The sequence below is a fragment of the Prionailurus viverrinus genome, chromosome A2 (genome assembly GCF_022837055.1).
Source record: "Prionailurus viverrinus isolate Anna chromosome A2, UM_Priviv_1.0, whole genome shotgun sequence".
Taxonomy (NCBI): domain Eukaryota; kingdom Metazoa; phylum Chordata; class Mammalia; order Carnivora; family Felidae; genus Prionailurus; species Prionailurus viverrinus.
In genome coordinates this window covers 162,967,896-162,984,638 of record NC_062562.1, presented here as the reverse complement: position 1 = coordinate 162,984,638, position 16,743 = coordinate 162,967,896, and the positions used below count along the sequence as shown (strand labels likewise).

The 16,743-nt window shown below is 53.6% G+C and overlaps 1 protein-coding gene across 4 annotated transcripts; it reads right to left on the bottom strand.

The window, feature by feature from the left end:
* Positions 1–1,795: 1,795 nt before the first annotated feature.
* REPIN1 (replication initiator 1) lies at positions 1,796–7,124 on the bottom strand. Of its 4 annotated transcripts, none has more exons than XM_047847826.1 (3): positions 6,908–7,124; positions 6,016–6,213; positions 1,796–4,600 (listed from the first exon to the last, which is right to left on the bottom strand). In XM_047847826.1, the coding sequence occupies exons 2-3, from the start codon at positions 6,170–6,172 to the stop codon at positions 2,886–2,888; spliced, it is 1,872 nt and encodes a 623-aa protein (XP_047703782.1). In that variant the 5' UTR covers positions 6,173–6,213; positions 6,908–7,124; the 3' UTR covers positions 1,796–2,885. The 4 variants fall into 4 exon arrangements, with proteins under 4 accessions (XP_047703782.1, XP_047703792.1, XP_047703812.1 ...); XM_047847836.1 differs by lacking the exon at positions 6,908–7,124 and adding an exon at positions 6,380–6,444; XM_047847856.1 differs by lacking the exon at positions 6,016–6,213 and having other exon boundaries at positions 1,796–4,597; positions 6,908–7,123.
* Between the last annotated feature and the right edge of the window lie 9,619 nt (positions 7,125–16,743).

Genomic DNA, 16,743 nt, shown 5'->3' with positions numbered 1-16,743 from the left:
GGAACAAAAAAGAGAAAAGACAGAATGGGGAGCAGGGAGGAATGGAAGACTTCCACATTTAAAAAATATATGTCTGTATTATTAAATTTTGAGAAGATAATTGAGTACTTTTGTGACTGTAGAAGAAAAAGGGGGAAAAGAAAACTGGACACCTCGGAACAGAAGCATAGCTCCTGTCTGCAGAACTACGGCCCCTCCAGCCTGAGCATTTCCTCCTTCAAGACTGCTGTCAGCAGCGCGCCATGCTGAGCAAGGATTTGGGAACCACCTGGTCCCCCAAGGGACCCAGGAAGGACCCACGGACCCAGCTCTGTCACAGCTTTACCAGCCCTCTCAAGGCAACTTCTGTGGCTCCCCCTTTTTCAGGGCACTTGGGTGGCTCAGTCGGTTAAGTGTCTGACTTTGGCTCAGGTCATGATCTTGGGGTTGGTGAGTTCGAGCCCCAAGTCAGGCTGTGCGCTGATAGCTCGGAGCCTGGAGCCTACTTCAGATCCTGTATCTCCCTCTCTCTGCCCCTTCTCCACTTGTGCGCCCTCTCTCTCTCTCAAACACAAATAAACATTTAAAAAATGTTTAATAAATAAAGATGATGGTTTTTCAAAGTCAGGAGCCCTGGTCAGATCCCCTCTCCCACATGCTTTTCCCCAACCCGCAAGTAAAAACCCTAGATGCCTGAGGACCTGTCTCCTGCTCCCTGCCCATCATCTCCAGACATTGACCTACTTTCCTGCCCTCCCCCCCCCACCAAAAAAGCATGGTTCCCCTTCCCTTGAAGCCCTGGGGTCCCATAAAGAGAGATATTGGAAGTGAGGCATTCTTGAGACAATGCTTCCAGTCTCTGAAAGATAATTTGCCATTTACCACACAGGTTTTTCAGTGGCTCCCTACCCTCATAAACCCGTATGAAACTTGGAAGCTATCTACTTCCATCCTACACGCTTGGGATGGGGGAGTCCCCATCGTCTCTGCTGTCATCTGCATACACATACACGTCCTCCCCGGACTTGGGCCTCTTGGAGGTAAGGACAAGATCTTGTCTCGGTAAACCCCTAGTTTCCATTGTGACATCAAGACCATGGTGGGCATTTAATGATGATCTGCCCCCAAAGCAGCAGCATACTGCATTCACCCGATAAATAGGTGGCAGAGGTCAAGAGCACAGGTTCCAGGAGCCACACAGGCCTGGGTTGAAATCTGAAATCTGGATTCTCAGTCATGTGCCCCTGAGCAAATGTTTTCACCTGTGAAAGAAGAGCACCTACCACACCAGGATTACGTGAGACGGTTTAGGTAAACTTCTTTGCGAGGTGCCACTCACATAACCATACTGCGGTTATTATTATGCGCTGCATGCTAGATGCTGGATCTGTGCAGAAATTACTAAACCTGGTGGGAAAAGGGCCTCCCGATATGTGTCAAAAATAGGCACCCAAATTTGCAGGAGACAACCGGTGCAGGGAAGCATCTGTAGTTCCAGATGTGGGGGGCTGCAGCGGGCCAGCCTCGAAGGCACTGCAGGACATTCACATCAGACCTTTTCCTCCTGATAACTGGCACCAGACAAGTCTGACTCGACCCCACAGAAAGCTAGTCCCCCGGAGAACCAGTCCCCCCTGCGGGGTGCGCCTGGCCTCCCCCCGCCAGGAAGAACTGGAGGCAGGGTGCAAAGGAGCCCGGTGGGGCACTTGTCCTGTGGCCAACCCCCGTCCCCAAATTCCCCTCCTCAGAGCAGAGTATGCTGCTGCTCCTTCAAACTACACAGCTCCCCGGGAGAAAGGAACACTCGGCCACCAGCTCTAAAACCAAATCTTTATTCTCTAGTTTGAAAAGGAGGGTAAGCGGTTGTTCCGTTTCATTCCAGAGAACAGAAGGAGCCCCGGTAGGTAGAAATTACAGGAAAGCAGATTCCATTCATTCTAAGGAAGAATTTCTAACAATTAGAATTATCCTACAATAGGACCAGGGCCTCAGGAGGTGGGGACTACCCGTCACCTAAGTGTTCAAGCCGAGACTGGGCATCCATGCCCTAGAAAGGCTGGAAAGGAACCTCACCCCTATCTTCCTGCCGGCTGACCCTCCATTATCAGTGGGGCGGTCCTTTCCACCATGTTGAGTTCCGGAAGGAGTGGAGGGTTGGGGTGTTCAGACAAAAGCCTGGACACAGGGCTGCTGACAGTCAGGGGACGCTCAGAGCGCCGGGAGGGCGGGGTGTTGACGGTGGGGAGGGACAGGGTGGAGCTGAGTGCTAACAGCAGATGGGTCTCTGTCAGTCCAGGTGCCTATGCAGGGGCAGGAGGAAGGGGACAGGGTGGGACAGGTTACAGCAGCACAGCCTCACCTCTCAGTGCTGGAAAAGGCCCAGGTGCTGCCTAACAAGGCCAGCAGGTTCTCCCAGGTGTATCCAGCTGGTCCACTTTTCCTCCCAAGTGCTCATTTACTAAGGACTGTACCACACCTGCTTCCAAAAAAAAAAAAAAAAAAACCAGCCGAAGGAATTCATAATAAAGGACAAGGACATTAAGGCGTTAACACCAGAGGGGAAGGGTCTTCTTCCTGCCCCCTGGTGGCCCCTCCAGCCAGAGGGCTCTAAGGGGTAAGTGGAGCTGCTATTGCTACTTTTCCAGGGCACAGGACAGTCAGGACAGAACCTTAGCAAACACCAGCTGGAGGCCAGGGTCCCTGTGCCCCGGACAGTGGCCTCCCCGGCCGCAGGGGGGCCAGACCTCCCTCTCTACCAGGGCCCCCAGCTCACTGGCTGCCTCTCCCACCCCTCGCCTACACCAGCAGCAACCTAGGGGCCCCCCGACGGCCCAGGCCCACGGCAACGCTCCCCTGTGAAGGGCTCCCGGGGCCCCTCGCCCTCAGCCTCCGCAGCCCCTGCCCTCTCAGACATCATGCTTCTTCTGATGGGCCAGGAGCTTCTCCTCGTCGTCAAAGGTCTGGCCGCAGATGGCGCAGCAGAAGGCGCCGTCCCGGATGTGGCTCTTGCGGTGGGTGATGAGATTGGACTTCTGGCTGAAGCTCCGGTCGCAGTCGGGGCAGGCGTAGGGGCGCTCGCCCGTGTGGATGCGCCGATGGGACACCAGGTTGGACTTCTGGCTGAAGGCTTTGCCGCAGTCCGGGCACACGTAGGGCTTCTCGCCGGTGTGGATGCGCCGGTGGGCCGCCAGGTAGGGCTTGTGGCGGAAAGCCTTGCCGCAGTCCGGGCAGACGAAGGGCCGCTCGGGGGCATGGTCGCGCCGGTGGGCGGCCAGGTGGCTGCCCTGGGAGAAGCGGCGCCCGCACTCCTCGCAGGCGAAGGGCCGCTCGCCCGAGTGCACCCGGGAGTGCGCCACCAGGTGCGTCTTCTTGCCGAAGTTCTTCCCGCACTCGGCGCAGGTGAAGGGCCGCTCCCCGGTGTGCTGCCGCTGGTGGGCCCGCAGGAAGCGCTCCAGCCGGAAGCTGCGGCCACAGTCTTCGCAGCCGAAGAGCGAGGGGGACGCGGCCGCCGGGGCCCGCGGGGGCGCTCCCGGGGCCTCGGGCGCAGGCTCAAGGGCGGGTTTCAGCGGGGCCTCGGCGGGGGGCTCCGACGAGGCCTCCTGCGGGCCGGCCGGAAGCTGGGGGCTCCCCGCGCCGGGGACGCCCGGCGCGGACCCTTCGGACCGCTTGTGGATCTTGCTATGAGACAGCAGGTTGGGTTTGTGGCGGAAGCGGCGCCCGCACTCCGTGCACGGGTAGGGCTTCTCGCCAGTGTGGATGCGCCGGTGTGAGGTCAGGTAGGGCTTATTGGTGAAGCGCTTCCCGCATTCGGGGCACTGGTGGGGCCGCTCGCCCGTGTGCACGCGGCGGTGGGCGATCAAGTTGGGCTTGTGCCGAAAGCGCTTGCCGCAGCAGGCACACTGGAAGGGGCGGTCGACCGCGTCTCCACCGGGCCGGGGGGCGGTCACGGCCGGGCGGCCCCTAGGCCGGGGCCCCAGAGCCTTGGCTGCTGCCTCCTCCAGGGCCTCGGCTACGTGAACCCGCTTGTGAGCAACTAGCTGGTCCCACTGGGCAAAGCTGCGGCCACAGTTGCCACATATGAAGGGCCGGGCCTCCGGGGCTGGGGGGTGGCACCTCCGCGCGTGAGCTCGAAGCTGCTTTTGTCGCCAGAAGCGTCTCTCACATTCAGGACAGGCGATGGGCCGCTTTGCGGCCGAGTGGGCTCGCAGATGCAGAACCAGGGCCACCCAACCTCGGAAGCTCTGCCTGCAGAGGTGGCAGGCGAAGCCCAGATCTGGGGTGGCGGCGGCATGGACCTGGCAGTGCAGCGCCAAGAAGGGGGCGTGCCGGAAGCGCCGGCCGCATTCAGGACAGGGCAGGGGCAGGCGGGCCTGGCAGTGTCGGGCGTGAAGCCACAGGGCCACCCAGCCGGGGAAGTGCCTTCGACAGTGGGCACAGCGATGGGCCCTGCCCGGGGCTTGGCTGCCCGACGGGGCCACGGAAGTGCCTTGTAACCTCAGCCCGCGGGGCTCCTTCTCCAGGGTCGGGGGCAACTTCTGGGAGGGCCCAGAGAGCCTGGGCTGGGCTGGGCCCATGGCCAGGGGGCCCCTGCAGCGACGTTCCAGCATGGGTTCTTCCTCTGCTGAGGGTGGAAAAGTAGTGTCACTCTGGGGATCAACTCATCCTGCCCCCGTTCCTCCCTGGCCGACCCCAGGCCCGAGTGGAGCTCAAATCTCTGAACTGCTAGAGCCCTTGAATCAGGACTACCCTTCTATTGCCTTCTGTGTTCTGCGTCAGTTCAGTCAGGGGCTTCCAGATACCATTCCAAGTGTATTTGTCCTAAGTGTTCATGAGCCTGGAAACTACCAGAAGGGAGGAACTCTGACACTTCTTGGAATCCCCCTCGTGGCAGTCACCCCGGGTCTGGCATGGAGTAAACACTCCAGCGCTGGCTGCACAAACATTCCTGCCTTAGGACTCACCAGAAAACGCCGTCCCCTCTCCCTCTAGTGCTTTCCACTTTTCAAGTGCTTCCCTGCTGCCCTCGGCTTGTTTCTACTATTTCCTCTTGCTACCTTTGAGTAGCAACCTTGTGAGGCTGGATGAACAGACATTATTAAGCTCCCTGCTTGACAGATGAAGCAACTCTGAGGCATAAGAGGAAGGAGGGAACTTGCCCAAGAGGACACAGTAAACCAAAAGCAGAACCAAGACTAGGGGACAGGCCTTCTAAACTCCCAGTTAGCGTTCTTTCCTCCAAAACACCGGGGTATGTACAGCTCCCACAGAAACTCCTACGGCCCTTATCGTATTTACCCTCTCCCGGGCTCTAAGCGCGCCACAGGGGAGGCATTTCTGGCCTCCCTAACCTCAGTGTCTCAGGGAGGAAGCCTGGAGAGCAAGAGAGAACAGCGCTTCTGGGGAACAGGAGGGCAGAGCTTGGATGGTACTCCCAGGACTGCAGAACGCCAGGCCACTGTCTGTCCAGGCGGTGCCCACACTCTGCCTGCCTGCCCCCCTCCACCCACACGCGATTAGGACATCGCGAGAAGGAAAGCGCCCATGAATCCAAGGAACACCCACAGCCTGTTAGCCTCGGGCCCGGATCCCTGCCTCCCCCGGGGTGGTAGCGATTACTGGGGCAAGAGAAGGGGAGGAAAGACAAGACTGCAATCTGGGTCCCCTGCCAGGTCATGCCCCAACCCCACCGGGGGCTGCCCCACATTCAGCTATTCCGCGGTGCCAGGGAGCCCAGATTCCTCAAGAAGAGCTTCCTATAGCCACTGAGGGGTGGATGGTAGTTAGCCTCTTAATGGACCTTCACTGCAGGGTTGCAACCTCCGGACACATCCTCCCTAAATCCCCTAGAGCAGAACTCCTCTGGAGGAGCTCAGACGTGACTCATTCCCCACAGCCAGACTGAGCACAGGGAAGAAAGACGCTGGTACGAGAATGTGATCCTTCCCCCCTACAGGTGACTTCCTTCCTCCAGGAGGAGATCTGAGCACTGGGGCTGTGGAATGGTGTGGGAACCCAACAAAGAAGGCCAGACTCTACCCTGCAGACCGTAGAGCTGGAGATGAGGCTTTTTCCAGCTCCTCCGGGGGATGTTCCTGGGGATACTTCTGCGGCTGTAGCGCCTGCTTCGGCCCACACTCTGGTAGCCCCCAGATGTCAGAGAAAACTGCAGCAGTAAAGACACCCCTACCCCCATGGCAGAGCTCAGACCTCTGAGCGCAGAGAGGCCAGCCTTACCTGCGGGGAGGGGAGAGAAAACACGCGTGAGGCTCTGAGCTCCTCTAGGGCAGTCATCTTTGTGTCCTCGCCAGCCACAACCCCCTCCCCCACCCAGGCTCGACACCCCGCCCGGCAGGGGAACCTTAATGGCTACTGGATTAATAAATGAATGTGTCCCCTTCACCAAGGAAGTACACGCCAGCGTTCGGGGGTCATTTCCTCCACTGGTAAGGTCACAGCACGAATTCTCCATGCTGATGGCCAAAGGCCGGCCGATGGCAGAAACTCGGGAATCCCTGCTGGCTCCCCTTCCCCCACCCTCCTCCCAACAGGAATTCCAGGCCTGTTTCCCAAGGGGCTGCGTAGGGCGAGCTAGTGTAGCCAGGTCTCGGTCACAATCCCCTTGCGCCTTCTGGACGGCAAAGGGTCGTGGAGACCCCACACCCCCCTTTTGTTTTCGCGCGTGTCCCCCGTCCACGTCGCGAACATACGGCTCCGCGCACCCCGAATGGGCCCTTTCGGGTCCCCACGCAGAGCGCACCTCGCGGAGCCTGTGCGCAGGTGCGCGGGCTCGGCCCCCCCCCCCCCTTCGGTCCAGCACTGTCCGCCACCCCCCCCAACACACACACAGCGCACACACAGTCACGCGCCCGGCAGGTAGGGCCGCCCGCCTCGGGCCCGCGTGGAACCCCGCGCCCTGCCCGGGACGAACCTCTCCGGCGGGGTGCGCGGAGGCGCGTCGCGCGTCCATGAGGCCGGAACGCCGGCGCCGGCGGCCGCGCTCCCCACCCCGCGCGGCGACAGCGGCAGGTTCGAGTTCACAACTGCCAGGCCCGGGCCCAGCCCCCCCGCCGGTTCCCAGCGCCACGTGACTACAGGAGCTGCCGAGGGTCAGTCGCGGGCTGGGGCCGGCGGCCGCGGCCGGAGGGCGGGGCGGGCGGCGGGGCCAGTCCCCTCCGCACCCCTCCTCCCAGCGCCCCCTCGCGGGCTGGGCCGGGTCGGGGGCGGCTGCCGGGAGCCCGACTCGGTAGCCATGGCGACCGCAGCCCGGATTTTCCGGGACGGGCCCGGATCAAGTTTCCCGACCCTTTGTCCCTACGGAGGACACGCGTCCCTGCGCGACCGCGTGGCCGGGCCGCGGTCCCTGGGCTAGACCCGGCCTCGTTGGCTTCTTCCGAGAGGGCGCTCGCGGCCTCCCGGCCACCCCTGCCCCGCTGCGGCCGCCGTCGGCCACCGCGACCTCTGGCCTCGCTGCAGGATCGAAATACCCCTGGCTGGGGGCGGCGCGGCTGACCCGAAAGTCTGGCTTCTGGTTTGTTCACGAGTGGAGAAAGGAAAGGCCCGATCGCGTGAACTTTACAAAGGGAATGCCCTCAATTCCAGAAATTACCACGAGCAGGCGTTCGCTGCTTCCTGGGGCCGGGGGCATGGGGCCTGGCTCAGGGACAGCTCTCGCACCGGGCATTTCGCTTGGAAGCGCGCGGCAGCCGGTTGGCGAGTGCGGAGGCGGGTGCGAGCCTGCGCCCGTGACTCACCGGCGAGCAGGTGGCCGTGGCTTTCCAAACCATACACTTCCTGGGGTTTCCAGGCTATTACAGTGTCATGCACTTTTGGGCTTTTCAACAAAGTCAATGTTAAGGATACAATCATTTTTAAAACACTTAAATCTGTTGCAACAGTAGGAAATAGAATATAAAAATCTCTCCTACTCTTAGATCCGTTACATTTGTGTTTTGGTATGTCTCCTCCGATGTTTTTTCTATGCTTACCTATGCATGTTTGATGTGATTAGGATAATGCGATGCAAAAATGTATTCTGCCCATTTCTCCCATTTTATTGGATATTCTTTTATGACATGATCCTTAATGGCAGAGTAAATGTACAGATACATTTTCTTGTTTTTCTATATCACTGATCATTATAGATTCATCCTTTATCGTACATGCCTGATTTTAAAATTCTAGGAGTGGGCAACTGATGGGTCAAAGGCCCAGTATATTTTTTAAATGTTTTCTAAATTACCTTCCAGAAAATTTTATTAGCTTTCCCTTGAGAAATGCCCATTTTTCCATCTTATTGACAACACGGGCTATTTTTTTTCAAATTTAAAGTCATTGTCGGGGTGCCTGGGTGGCTCAGTCAGTTAAGTGTCTGACTTTGGCTGGGGTCATGATCTCACTGTTGGTGAGTTCAAGCCCCATGTTGGGCTCTGTGCTGACAGCTCAGAGCCTGGAGCCTCCTTCGGATTCTGGGTCTCCCCCTCTCTCTCTGCCCCTCCCCTGATCATGCTGTGTCTGTGTCTCTCTCCCAAAAATAAATAATAAAACATTAAAAAATAAGTAAATAAAGTCATTGTTTCTCATTGTTTTGAATTTCATATGTCACTTCCTGGATTACTAGTGAGCTGACTTGTTTTTTCACATAGTTATGTGTTGCCTTGCCTTTTTGTATTTTTTTTTTTTTTTTTTTTTTTGGCGAATTTGCTTATGTCCCTTTGCTCACTTTTCTATTTGTATGTATGTTTTTTTTTTTTAAGTAGGCTCCACGCCCAGCACAGAGTCCAGTGTGGGGCCCAAACTCATGACCTTGAGATCAAGACCCCAGCCAACAACAGTTGGTCCCTTAACCGACTGAGCCCCCCTGGCGCCCCTCTATTTGTCCATTTTTAAAAGCTGGGAAATTGGTTTTATTTCACATTGGGGACTCATTTCTTATAAAGTAAAAGACTTTCATGGTTTCTGCCTTGGGTGTCATATATAGAGCAGCCACTGCACCCCAAATTAAATTTTATGTGTATGTTTTTATCACAGAAAATAAGTTTTAATATCTAATAATGTAAGTACTCCCCCTGTGCACAGATTTCTTTTTTTCCCCCCAAAAAAACTTTCTTGGCTACAGACAGTCGTTTATTCTTCCAAATAAACTTTAGAATTTGCCCATATTTAAAATTTTTTGTCAATATTTTAAAATCCATTTGAAGAGATTTGAGATTCAGGTCCCTGCATTTGTTTAGGTCTTATTTTACTTCTCACAGTCAAGGTTTCTACTTGTAGATTAAATGTAGGGGCGCCTGGGTGGCTCAGTCAGTTAAGTGTCCAACTTCAGCTCAGGGTATGATCTCACAGTTTGTGAGTTCAAGCCCCGTGTCGGGCTCTGTGCTGACAGCTCAGAACCTGGAGCCTGCTTCGGATTCTGCGTCTCCCTCTCTCTCTATCCCTCCCCTGCTCACACTCTGTCTCTCTCAAAAATAAACAAACGTGTAGACAAAATGCTGGGCCAGCCCAGAGTAATTGTGAGATATCCATCAGTTCATGGCTAAATGTGATACATCCAAACACTGCAATCCCACAAGCACCCTCAATGGGAAATTCCTTCACAGACCCTCCAAAGTATCTTCCTCTGTTGGTAATCAGAGTCTCTTAGTCGAAAGGCTCTTCACTGAAGTCCATCAACTACTCCCTCACTCCCTGGGCCCCGATGGAAGGAGTGTCTTCCCGCCAAGTCGGGAGTTAAGCACCTGCTGTAACTTCCTCTTCTGGCAGAGCCAAAGGAAATGATGGGTCCCTTGCTCTGCAGAGACGAAATGAACACAGGAGTTGCGAGGGATTCCCTGACTTTCTACCAGCCAGGAATTCTAGGCCTTGGTATTTGAGACTTCACCCCTCAGTATGCCTTAGAGGAGGATTTAGCAGGGGAGGAGGATGTAGGGGGGAGGTACAGCAGCCAGCCAAGTGGCCTGCCCCGGGTGGAGTAGCTCTGACGTGCTCACCAGAGAATGATGGGGCTGGACAGGGTATAGGACCCACCGGACAGCAAAAATTGCCAGGGGCTCAGGGAGGATCCCCCTTCCCCTCCAACGATGGCTGGCTCCCACTACTGGATTAGATGACAAAGTAGTTGGGCATGCCAGGGGATGAGGGGAACCATGTCTCCAGAAATCCTCCTTGAAGAGAATCGAGTATTGTTCAAAATGTTTTGTTAGGCCATAGCATCTCTTTTTATTGTTTTTTATTTTAGAGAGAAAGCACGTGTGCAAGCGGGAGAGGGAGAGAATTTCAAGCAGACTCCACGTCCAGGGCGGAGCCGGAGACGGGGCTCGATCCCACAACCCTGGGATCATGACCTGAGCCAAAATCGAGACTCAGACGCTCAACCCACTGAGCCACCAGGCCCCCCAGGATCAAGTATTGTCTGGAAGCCGTCCTGTATCTGCAAGAGGGAAAACTGCATCCACCTCTCGCAGATACACTGTCCCAGCCGTCCCCACTGGACTCACTGGACATCCAACAAATAGGGAGTCAGCGCCTGCCGTGTGCCGCTGGGCCACACGCTCACCCCTTCACGAGCCACACAGAAATGGCCCGCGCTATTTCCCATGAAAGGATGTTGAGAGGACTCGTAGCCCTGGTTTAGCGATGGAAATCTCTCTTGGGGGATAGTACTTAATATGAAATGAAACCAAGCAGTTGCTGACAAATTTTGAATGGATGGCTATTGAAAAGCTGGAGAGAACGTCACTAACACAACTAACACTTGTTAACTCTGGCTTGAGACAGCTTCCCGAAGGCAGACTGGAAACCCTCACAGGGCTCAGTCCAGGAGTTTGCGGGCAGCCGGGGGAGGAGGCTGAAAAGGTCCCAGCAGACCTTGGTGGAGGGCATGCCTGCTGGCCCCGTGCACCTGCTCAGGCAGCCCTCCATCGTGAGCCTCCCCCATGGGGATGTGGGCAGAAAGCAGCCGCGGCCCCCACTGAGGAAGGCCCTGAGTGTCCCAGGCCAGCACCCGGGCAAAGGAGCCTGCTCAGTGTCGTGGAAACTCCTCAGGAAAAGATCAAAGCACCCCTCCTTGTGCAAGGCAAGGCGGTGCTGTAAGAGCAGCCCCAGACAGAGGGCAAAGGTCCCCCCCCACCCAAACTGCTGAACCAGACCTTCTCCTGTAGTGTCTGTTTTTTTATGAAAGGAAAAGCACAGAATTGGTCAGTAGGAAACCAGGTAGAGATCTGATTTCCTGCGGTGAAGCCACTTCCCCGGGCGCCTCCCAGCTGTGCCCCCTCACTGCCCCAGGCCCTTCCGCCAGCCTCCCCTACTCTCCCCTCTGCCCCAGGCCCAACCCTGGGCCAGCATGGCCCTTTATTTGGAAACCTCTCAGATGGCCAGTGTCTCTCTCGGGTTCCACCGGGTCTGACCATGCCCGCCTCTGTCCCTGGCCCCCCCCCACCTGTCTGGCTGGACGCTGCCCAGCCACAAGAGCCCAGTCCCCCCATGGGGCCTTTGCCGTGGCGGTTCCATCCGCTGGGATCACTCATCATTTCCCTCAGATCCCAGCTCGAGTTTCCTCTCCTCCAAACGCTCTTCCCAGTGAAAGGCCCTCCTCTCTGCACCTGTAGGAGCTTCCTGGGGCCTGCTGTGACAAATTACCACCAATCTGGTGGCTTAGGACAACACACATGTGTTCTCGCGGTTCTGGAAGAGGCCAGAAGTCCAAAGTCGGCTAGGGCAGGAATCGAGGGGTCGGCAAGGCTGTGTTCCCTCCGGAGGCTCTAAGGGAAAATCTGGTCTCCTCACCTCCTGCAGCTTCTAGAGCTGCGTCCTGTGTTCCTCGGGGCTCGGGGCCCCTTCCTCCGGCTTCCAGGCCAACAGTGTAGCGCGCGTCACTTTGGTTGCCACATCTGTCCCTGTTGGAGTCAGAGCTCCCCCTGCCTCTCTCTTGTGAGGACTCTTGTGATCATGTGTGGGGGCCACTCGGACAATCCAGGCTAATTGCGAGGGCAAATACAAGTTAAAAGTATGAAAAATAAGTTTTAATTCTCCCTGGTGCAAAAAGGGACAGACTTTCCCTCCCCACCCCTTCCCCTAGAGCATTTACTTGAGAAAACTCATCATGGTGGGGCGGCTGGGTGGCTCAGTCGGTTAAGAGTCCGATTTCAGCTCAGGTCATGATCTCCTGGTTTGTGGGTTCAAGCCCCGCGTCGGGCTCTGTGCTGACAGCTCAGAGCCTGGAGCCTGCTTGGAATTCTGTGTCTCCCTCTCTCTCAGCCCCTCCCCCAATCGCACTCTGTCTCTCAAAAATAAACAAACATTAAAAAAAATTAAAAAAGAAAAGTTGTCATTGTGAGTTTTTCTCTGCCCCTTGGAGATGCATGCAAATCCTTTTAAAAGCTACCACAAGCCTCTTGCCAGCTTTGCAGCCCAGGCCTCTTTCCCAAAGCCCTGGGAGCCACCTCTCTGATATGTAAACATCAAGGAAGATGGTGACCCTGGGTCCTGCTGCCTCCCCGCCACCCCCCCACACACACACACCCAGGCAGGAAGGGTGGGAGCCTGACTTCTGTGGGTCCCTGGCTCCAAGCTGCAAACCCACCTCCTGCCATAAAGATAGGAGCCGTGCATTTTTCCTTTGCATAAAGGCAATTAGCAAACACAGGTGGCTACCCCAATCACCAGGTGAATTCAGGATGAACTACGGGTGACAAATCCGGGAAGGACTAGTTACACTTTATCTTGAGTGAGTGAGTGAGAGTGTGTGTGTGTGTGTGTGTGTGTGTGCGTGCGTGTGTGTGTGCATCTGCTGGGCTGTGTAACAGGGTGAGATCTCTGTTTTCCCGATCTCTTAGCGGACTGCCTGTAATGTACATCTCTTCCTGGTTTCTTGTTTATTCGAGAAACTGTTTTCTTTCTCTTCTGCCTTTGAGGAGAGTTTTTGCCGGGTTGGTAGGAGATTTTGTTGTTAATTATCGCTCCCCAACATAATCTCCCCATCTCGAAATTCTTAGCCTACTCACATCTGCAGCCCCCTTTGCCATATAAGGTAACATTCCTAGACTCCAGCCACTGGGACCTGAGCAGGGATCAGAGGGTCTTTATCAGCTCCCCACCGGCTCCTACCCCATCACCTGCTAGCTGCCCTATTCGGCTTTACTGTTCTGCATTGCTCTCGTCACCCACGGGAAACCGTTTAGATATGTACTCACTTAGAAAGCAAGGATCTGGCCTGTCTTGTCTACTGTAGCCAGCCTCTAGAAAGGCTTCAGGTTCATGGTAGGAACTCAGTAAGTGCTGTGGGCCAAATGACTGAGAAAACAGAAGAGCTCCAGCCCATGCTGAGTGAATTGGATTAGAACACACAGGTGTGGAGGCAGCATTACCAGCAAACTTCAAACTCTCCCCGCCTTGGCCACTGCTTGTGAAGCAGATGATAGGAGTCTCACAGAACTCTGAGAGAAAAATACCACTTTTCCTCGTAGGAAAACTCCAATCAATATGTGAGGGAGGCAAAAAAGAAGACACTTAGGAGAAAACTTGGGTCTGTAATTCTCCCCCTTGAAGGACTCTGACTGTAGGTAGCAGTGCCTCAGACATATTCTTTTACCCAGAACATTATTCTAGAATGACAGGAATGCGAGAACCTTTGAGGAGCCTCTGGCTCTGAGGGGAACCGATGCTCAGTGGGAGGAGGACACCTGACGTCCTGGGGACCACGTTTACCAGCCGCTTGGTGATTTGCTCTCAGGACCACACGCTGCCAGGAAGAGTGGCAACAAAGCATTTTGGCGTCTGAGCCAAGAGAGGAGGTACTTGACTTTCCCTGGAGATCTCCATTTTTACCCTTTCCAGGTCAGATCACCTCTATTAGGATGATGCCGGGTCTATTTCTACTCCCGACTGGCATCGGGCTGTGTCTTCTTCAACTTAATTCAAAAGGTGGATTTGGAAGCCTGTGGGTATCCATTCGTGGTTTAAAAATCTACTAAAAGCCAAGCTTGATTTAGAAACACAAGGAAATTCTAAATAGAATCTCTGTGAAGCCTTTGCAGTTCAGCAGAAGCAGGTGTATGTGCAAGTGTTTCCTTCCTGCAAGGGGCACGCACCACTCTGCGTGTTCACCAAATACCGAAAGTGCTACCTCCGACCTGAGCTCATTCCCACCCAGACTCCTCTCAAACAAATCCACGTGGCAAGTCAGAACATAAAGCCTGGTTTCAACTCAGAGCCTTTCTCCTCCGTTCCAAGACCAAATCTGGGTCACAGTTAAATTCGATGCCTTCAGAACTGGCCAATGAGACCTCAAATGTTCTCAGAAGTGGTTTGCCTCAGCTGTCTTAAAACATGAGAAGAGTCTCCTCTAAACGAGACTTAAGAAGGTTTGTTTTGAGGACGTTATTAGGAATTACAATAGTACGGGCGCCCGGGTGGCTCAGCCGGTTGAGCATCCCACTTCCGCTCAGGTCGCAATCTCACACTTCATGGGTTAGAGCCCCGAGTTGGGCTCTGTGCTAACAGCTCAGGGCCTGGAGCCTGCTTCGGATTCTGTGTTTCCCTCTTTCTCTGCCCCTCCCAGGCTCACGCTCTGTCTCTATCTCTCTCTCAAAAATAAGTAAACATTAATTTTTTTAAAAAAAATTACAATGTAACATCATTAACTGCTACACAGTAACATTCCATTAAATTACTACATTCAACCACATTATACAAAATACAACCAATTTTAAAAAGAACATTTGGAAAGTATTTAGTTTCATAGCTTCTAAACTGCTCTAAGAACCTTCCACTGGTGGAGACGCTGTTTATTATCTGTGCCTGCCCTGGTTCACAGTTCTAACAAATGTGTGCAGGGTAGACAAAAATCATTGTAACAGATTGGCATGAGTTATGGGTCAGATGGAGCTAAAAACACTTCTTACAGTCAAACCATAAATCAAAAAGTGACCATAGGCTACCGCAAGTATGTAAGAAAAATAATTCTACAGCCTATTATTTGAAAAAATTGGTAGAGGGGCACCTGGGTGGCTCAGTCGGCTGAGCCACCGACTTGGGCTCAGGTGGTTCATGAGTTCGAGCCCCGCATCAGGCTCTGCACTGACAGCTAGGAGCCTGGAACCTGCTTCGGATTCTGTGTCTCCCTCTCTCCCTGCCCCTTCTCCACTCATGCTCTGTCTCTGTCTCAGAAATAAATAAACATTAAAAAAATTATTTTTTTTTTTTAAAGAAAAAATTGGCAGAGAACTGGCGAGGGGTAAAGGACCTAGCTTGTGCTCACCATCTCCATCTAGTGGTGGATCCCTGCGTGAGGTTTAATGGACTCCATGAGGTCTGTTGGATATTCAGCTTGGTATTTGCCTTCTGACCACTTTGATTTAGAAAAATAATTTTGCATCATGAAGCTGACTCTTTAAATGTACTCCATAAAGGTGCAAATTCCTTGTATTAGTTTGCTGAATTTTCTTGAAAGAGTAATTATAAATTATAAAATGTTAATGGCATATTAATATTAAGGTACTTCCACTGATTAAAATCCAAGTTTCATTTCCTGCCACGTTAAAACATTAAAAATGTCATCCCGATCTCTTAAATATTTTTTCCAGATAAAATACAAGATTCACATGTTGATTCTTTTGTTTTAATGTTTTTCTTTTTTAAGTTTACTTATTTATTTTGAGAGAGAGAGAGAACGAGAGAAAGCAGGGGAGGGGCAGAGAGAGGAAGAGACAGAGTAGCCAAGAAGGCTCCGTTCCGCACTGTCAGTGCATGGAGCCTCATGCGGGGCTCGAACTCATGAATTGTGAGGTCGTGACCTGAGCTGAAATCAGGAGTTGGATGCTTAACCGACTGAGCTACCCAGGCGCTCCCATATGTTTATTCTTTTTTTTTTTTTTTAACGTTTATTTATTTTTGGGACAGAGAGAGACAGAGCATGAACGGGGGAGGGGCAGAGAGAGAGGGAGACACAGAATTGGAAACAGGCTCCAGGCTCTGAGCCATCAGCCCAGAGCCTGACGCGGGGCTCGAACTCGCGGGGCTCGAACTCACGGACCTCGAGATCGTGACCTGGCTGAAGTCGGACGCTTAACCGACTGCGCCACCCAGGCGCCCCTCCCATATTTTTATTCTTAAAAAGTTAATTTTGATTCTTTTTCAGCCTAGTATTAGCCATCCTAGCCTCATTCTTTGGATCACTGATTATTGTGTCGTATAGACAAAGACGTGGCTTTTCTAATAATCGGGTTGAGTGCATAGTACCAAGTCTTAGGAAAGGATTTCTTCTGTACGTGTGTGTGTAGGTTTGCTAGGGCTGCTGTAACACACACACCGGGTGGTTCAAAGAGTAGAAAGTTATGATCACAATTCTTGTGGCCAAAAGTCCGAGGTCAAGGTGTCCACATGGTTGGTTCTTCTGCAGCTCCTCTACTTGGCTTGTAGATGGCTGTCTTCTCCCTGTGTCTTCACGTGGCCCTCCTTCTGTGTCCTAATCTTTTCTTATAAGGACACCAGTCATACTGGATTGGTGTCCCCCGCCCCCCCCCATGACCTTGTTTTACTTTAATTACCTCTTTAAAGTCCAAACTCCAAATACAGTCACATTATGAAGTACTTGGGGTTAAGACTTCAACATATGAATTTTAGGGGAACACAATTTAGCCCATAACTCTCGCTCTCTCTCTCTCTCTCTATATATATATATACACACACACATATATAAAGTACATTGTATATAGTGTGTATAAATAAAAATAGTTCATGAACTCTGATTAAACATGGTGGATCACACAT

What these genes read in the sequence shown, in the direction of transcription:
- REPIN1 (XM_047847826.1), bottom strand. Translation starts at nt 6,172, where the DNA reads ATGGGGGTAGGGGTGTCTTTACTGCTGCAGTTTTCTCTGACATCTGGG. An exon ending in CCAGCTCTACGGTCTGCAGG is followed by an intron (nt 4,601 to 6,015) that starts GTAGAGTCTGGC and finishes TTCCACCCTCAG; the next exon opens with CAGAGGAAGAACCCATGCTG.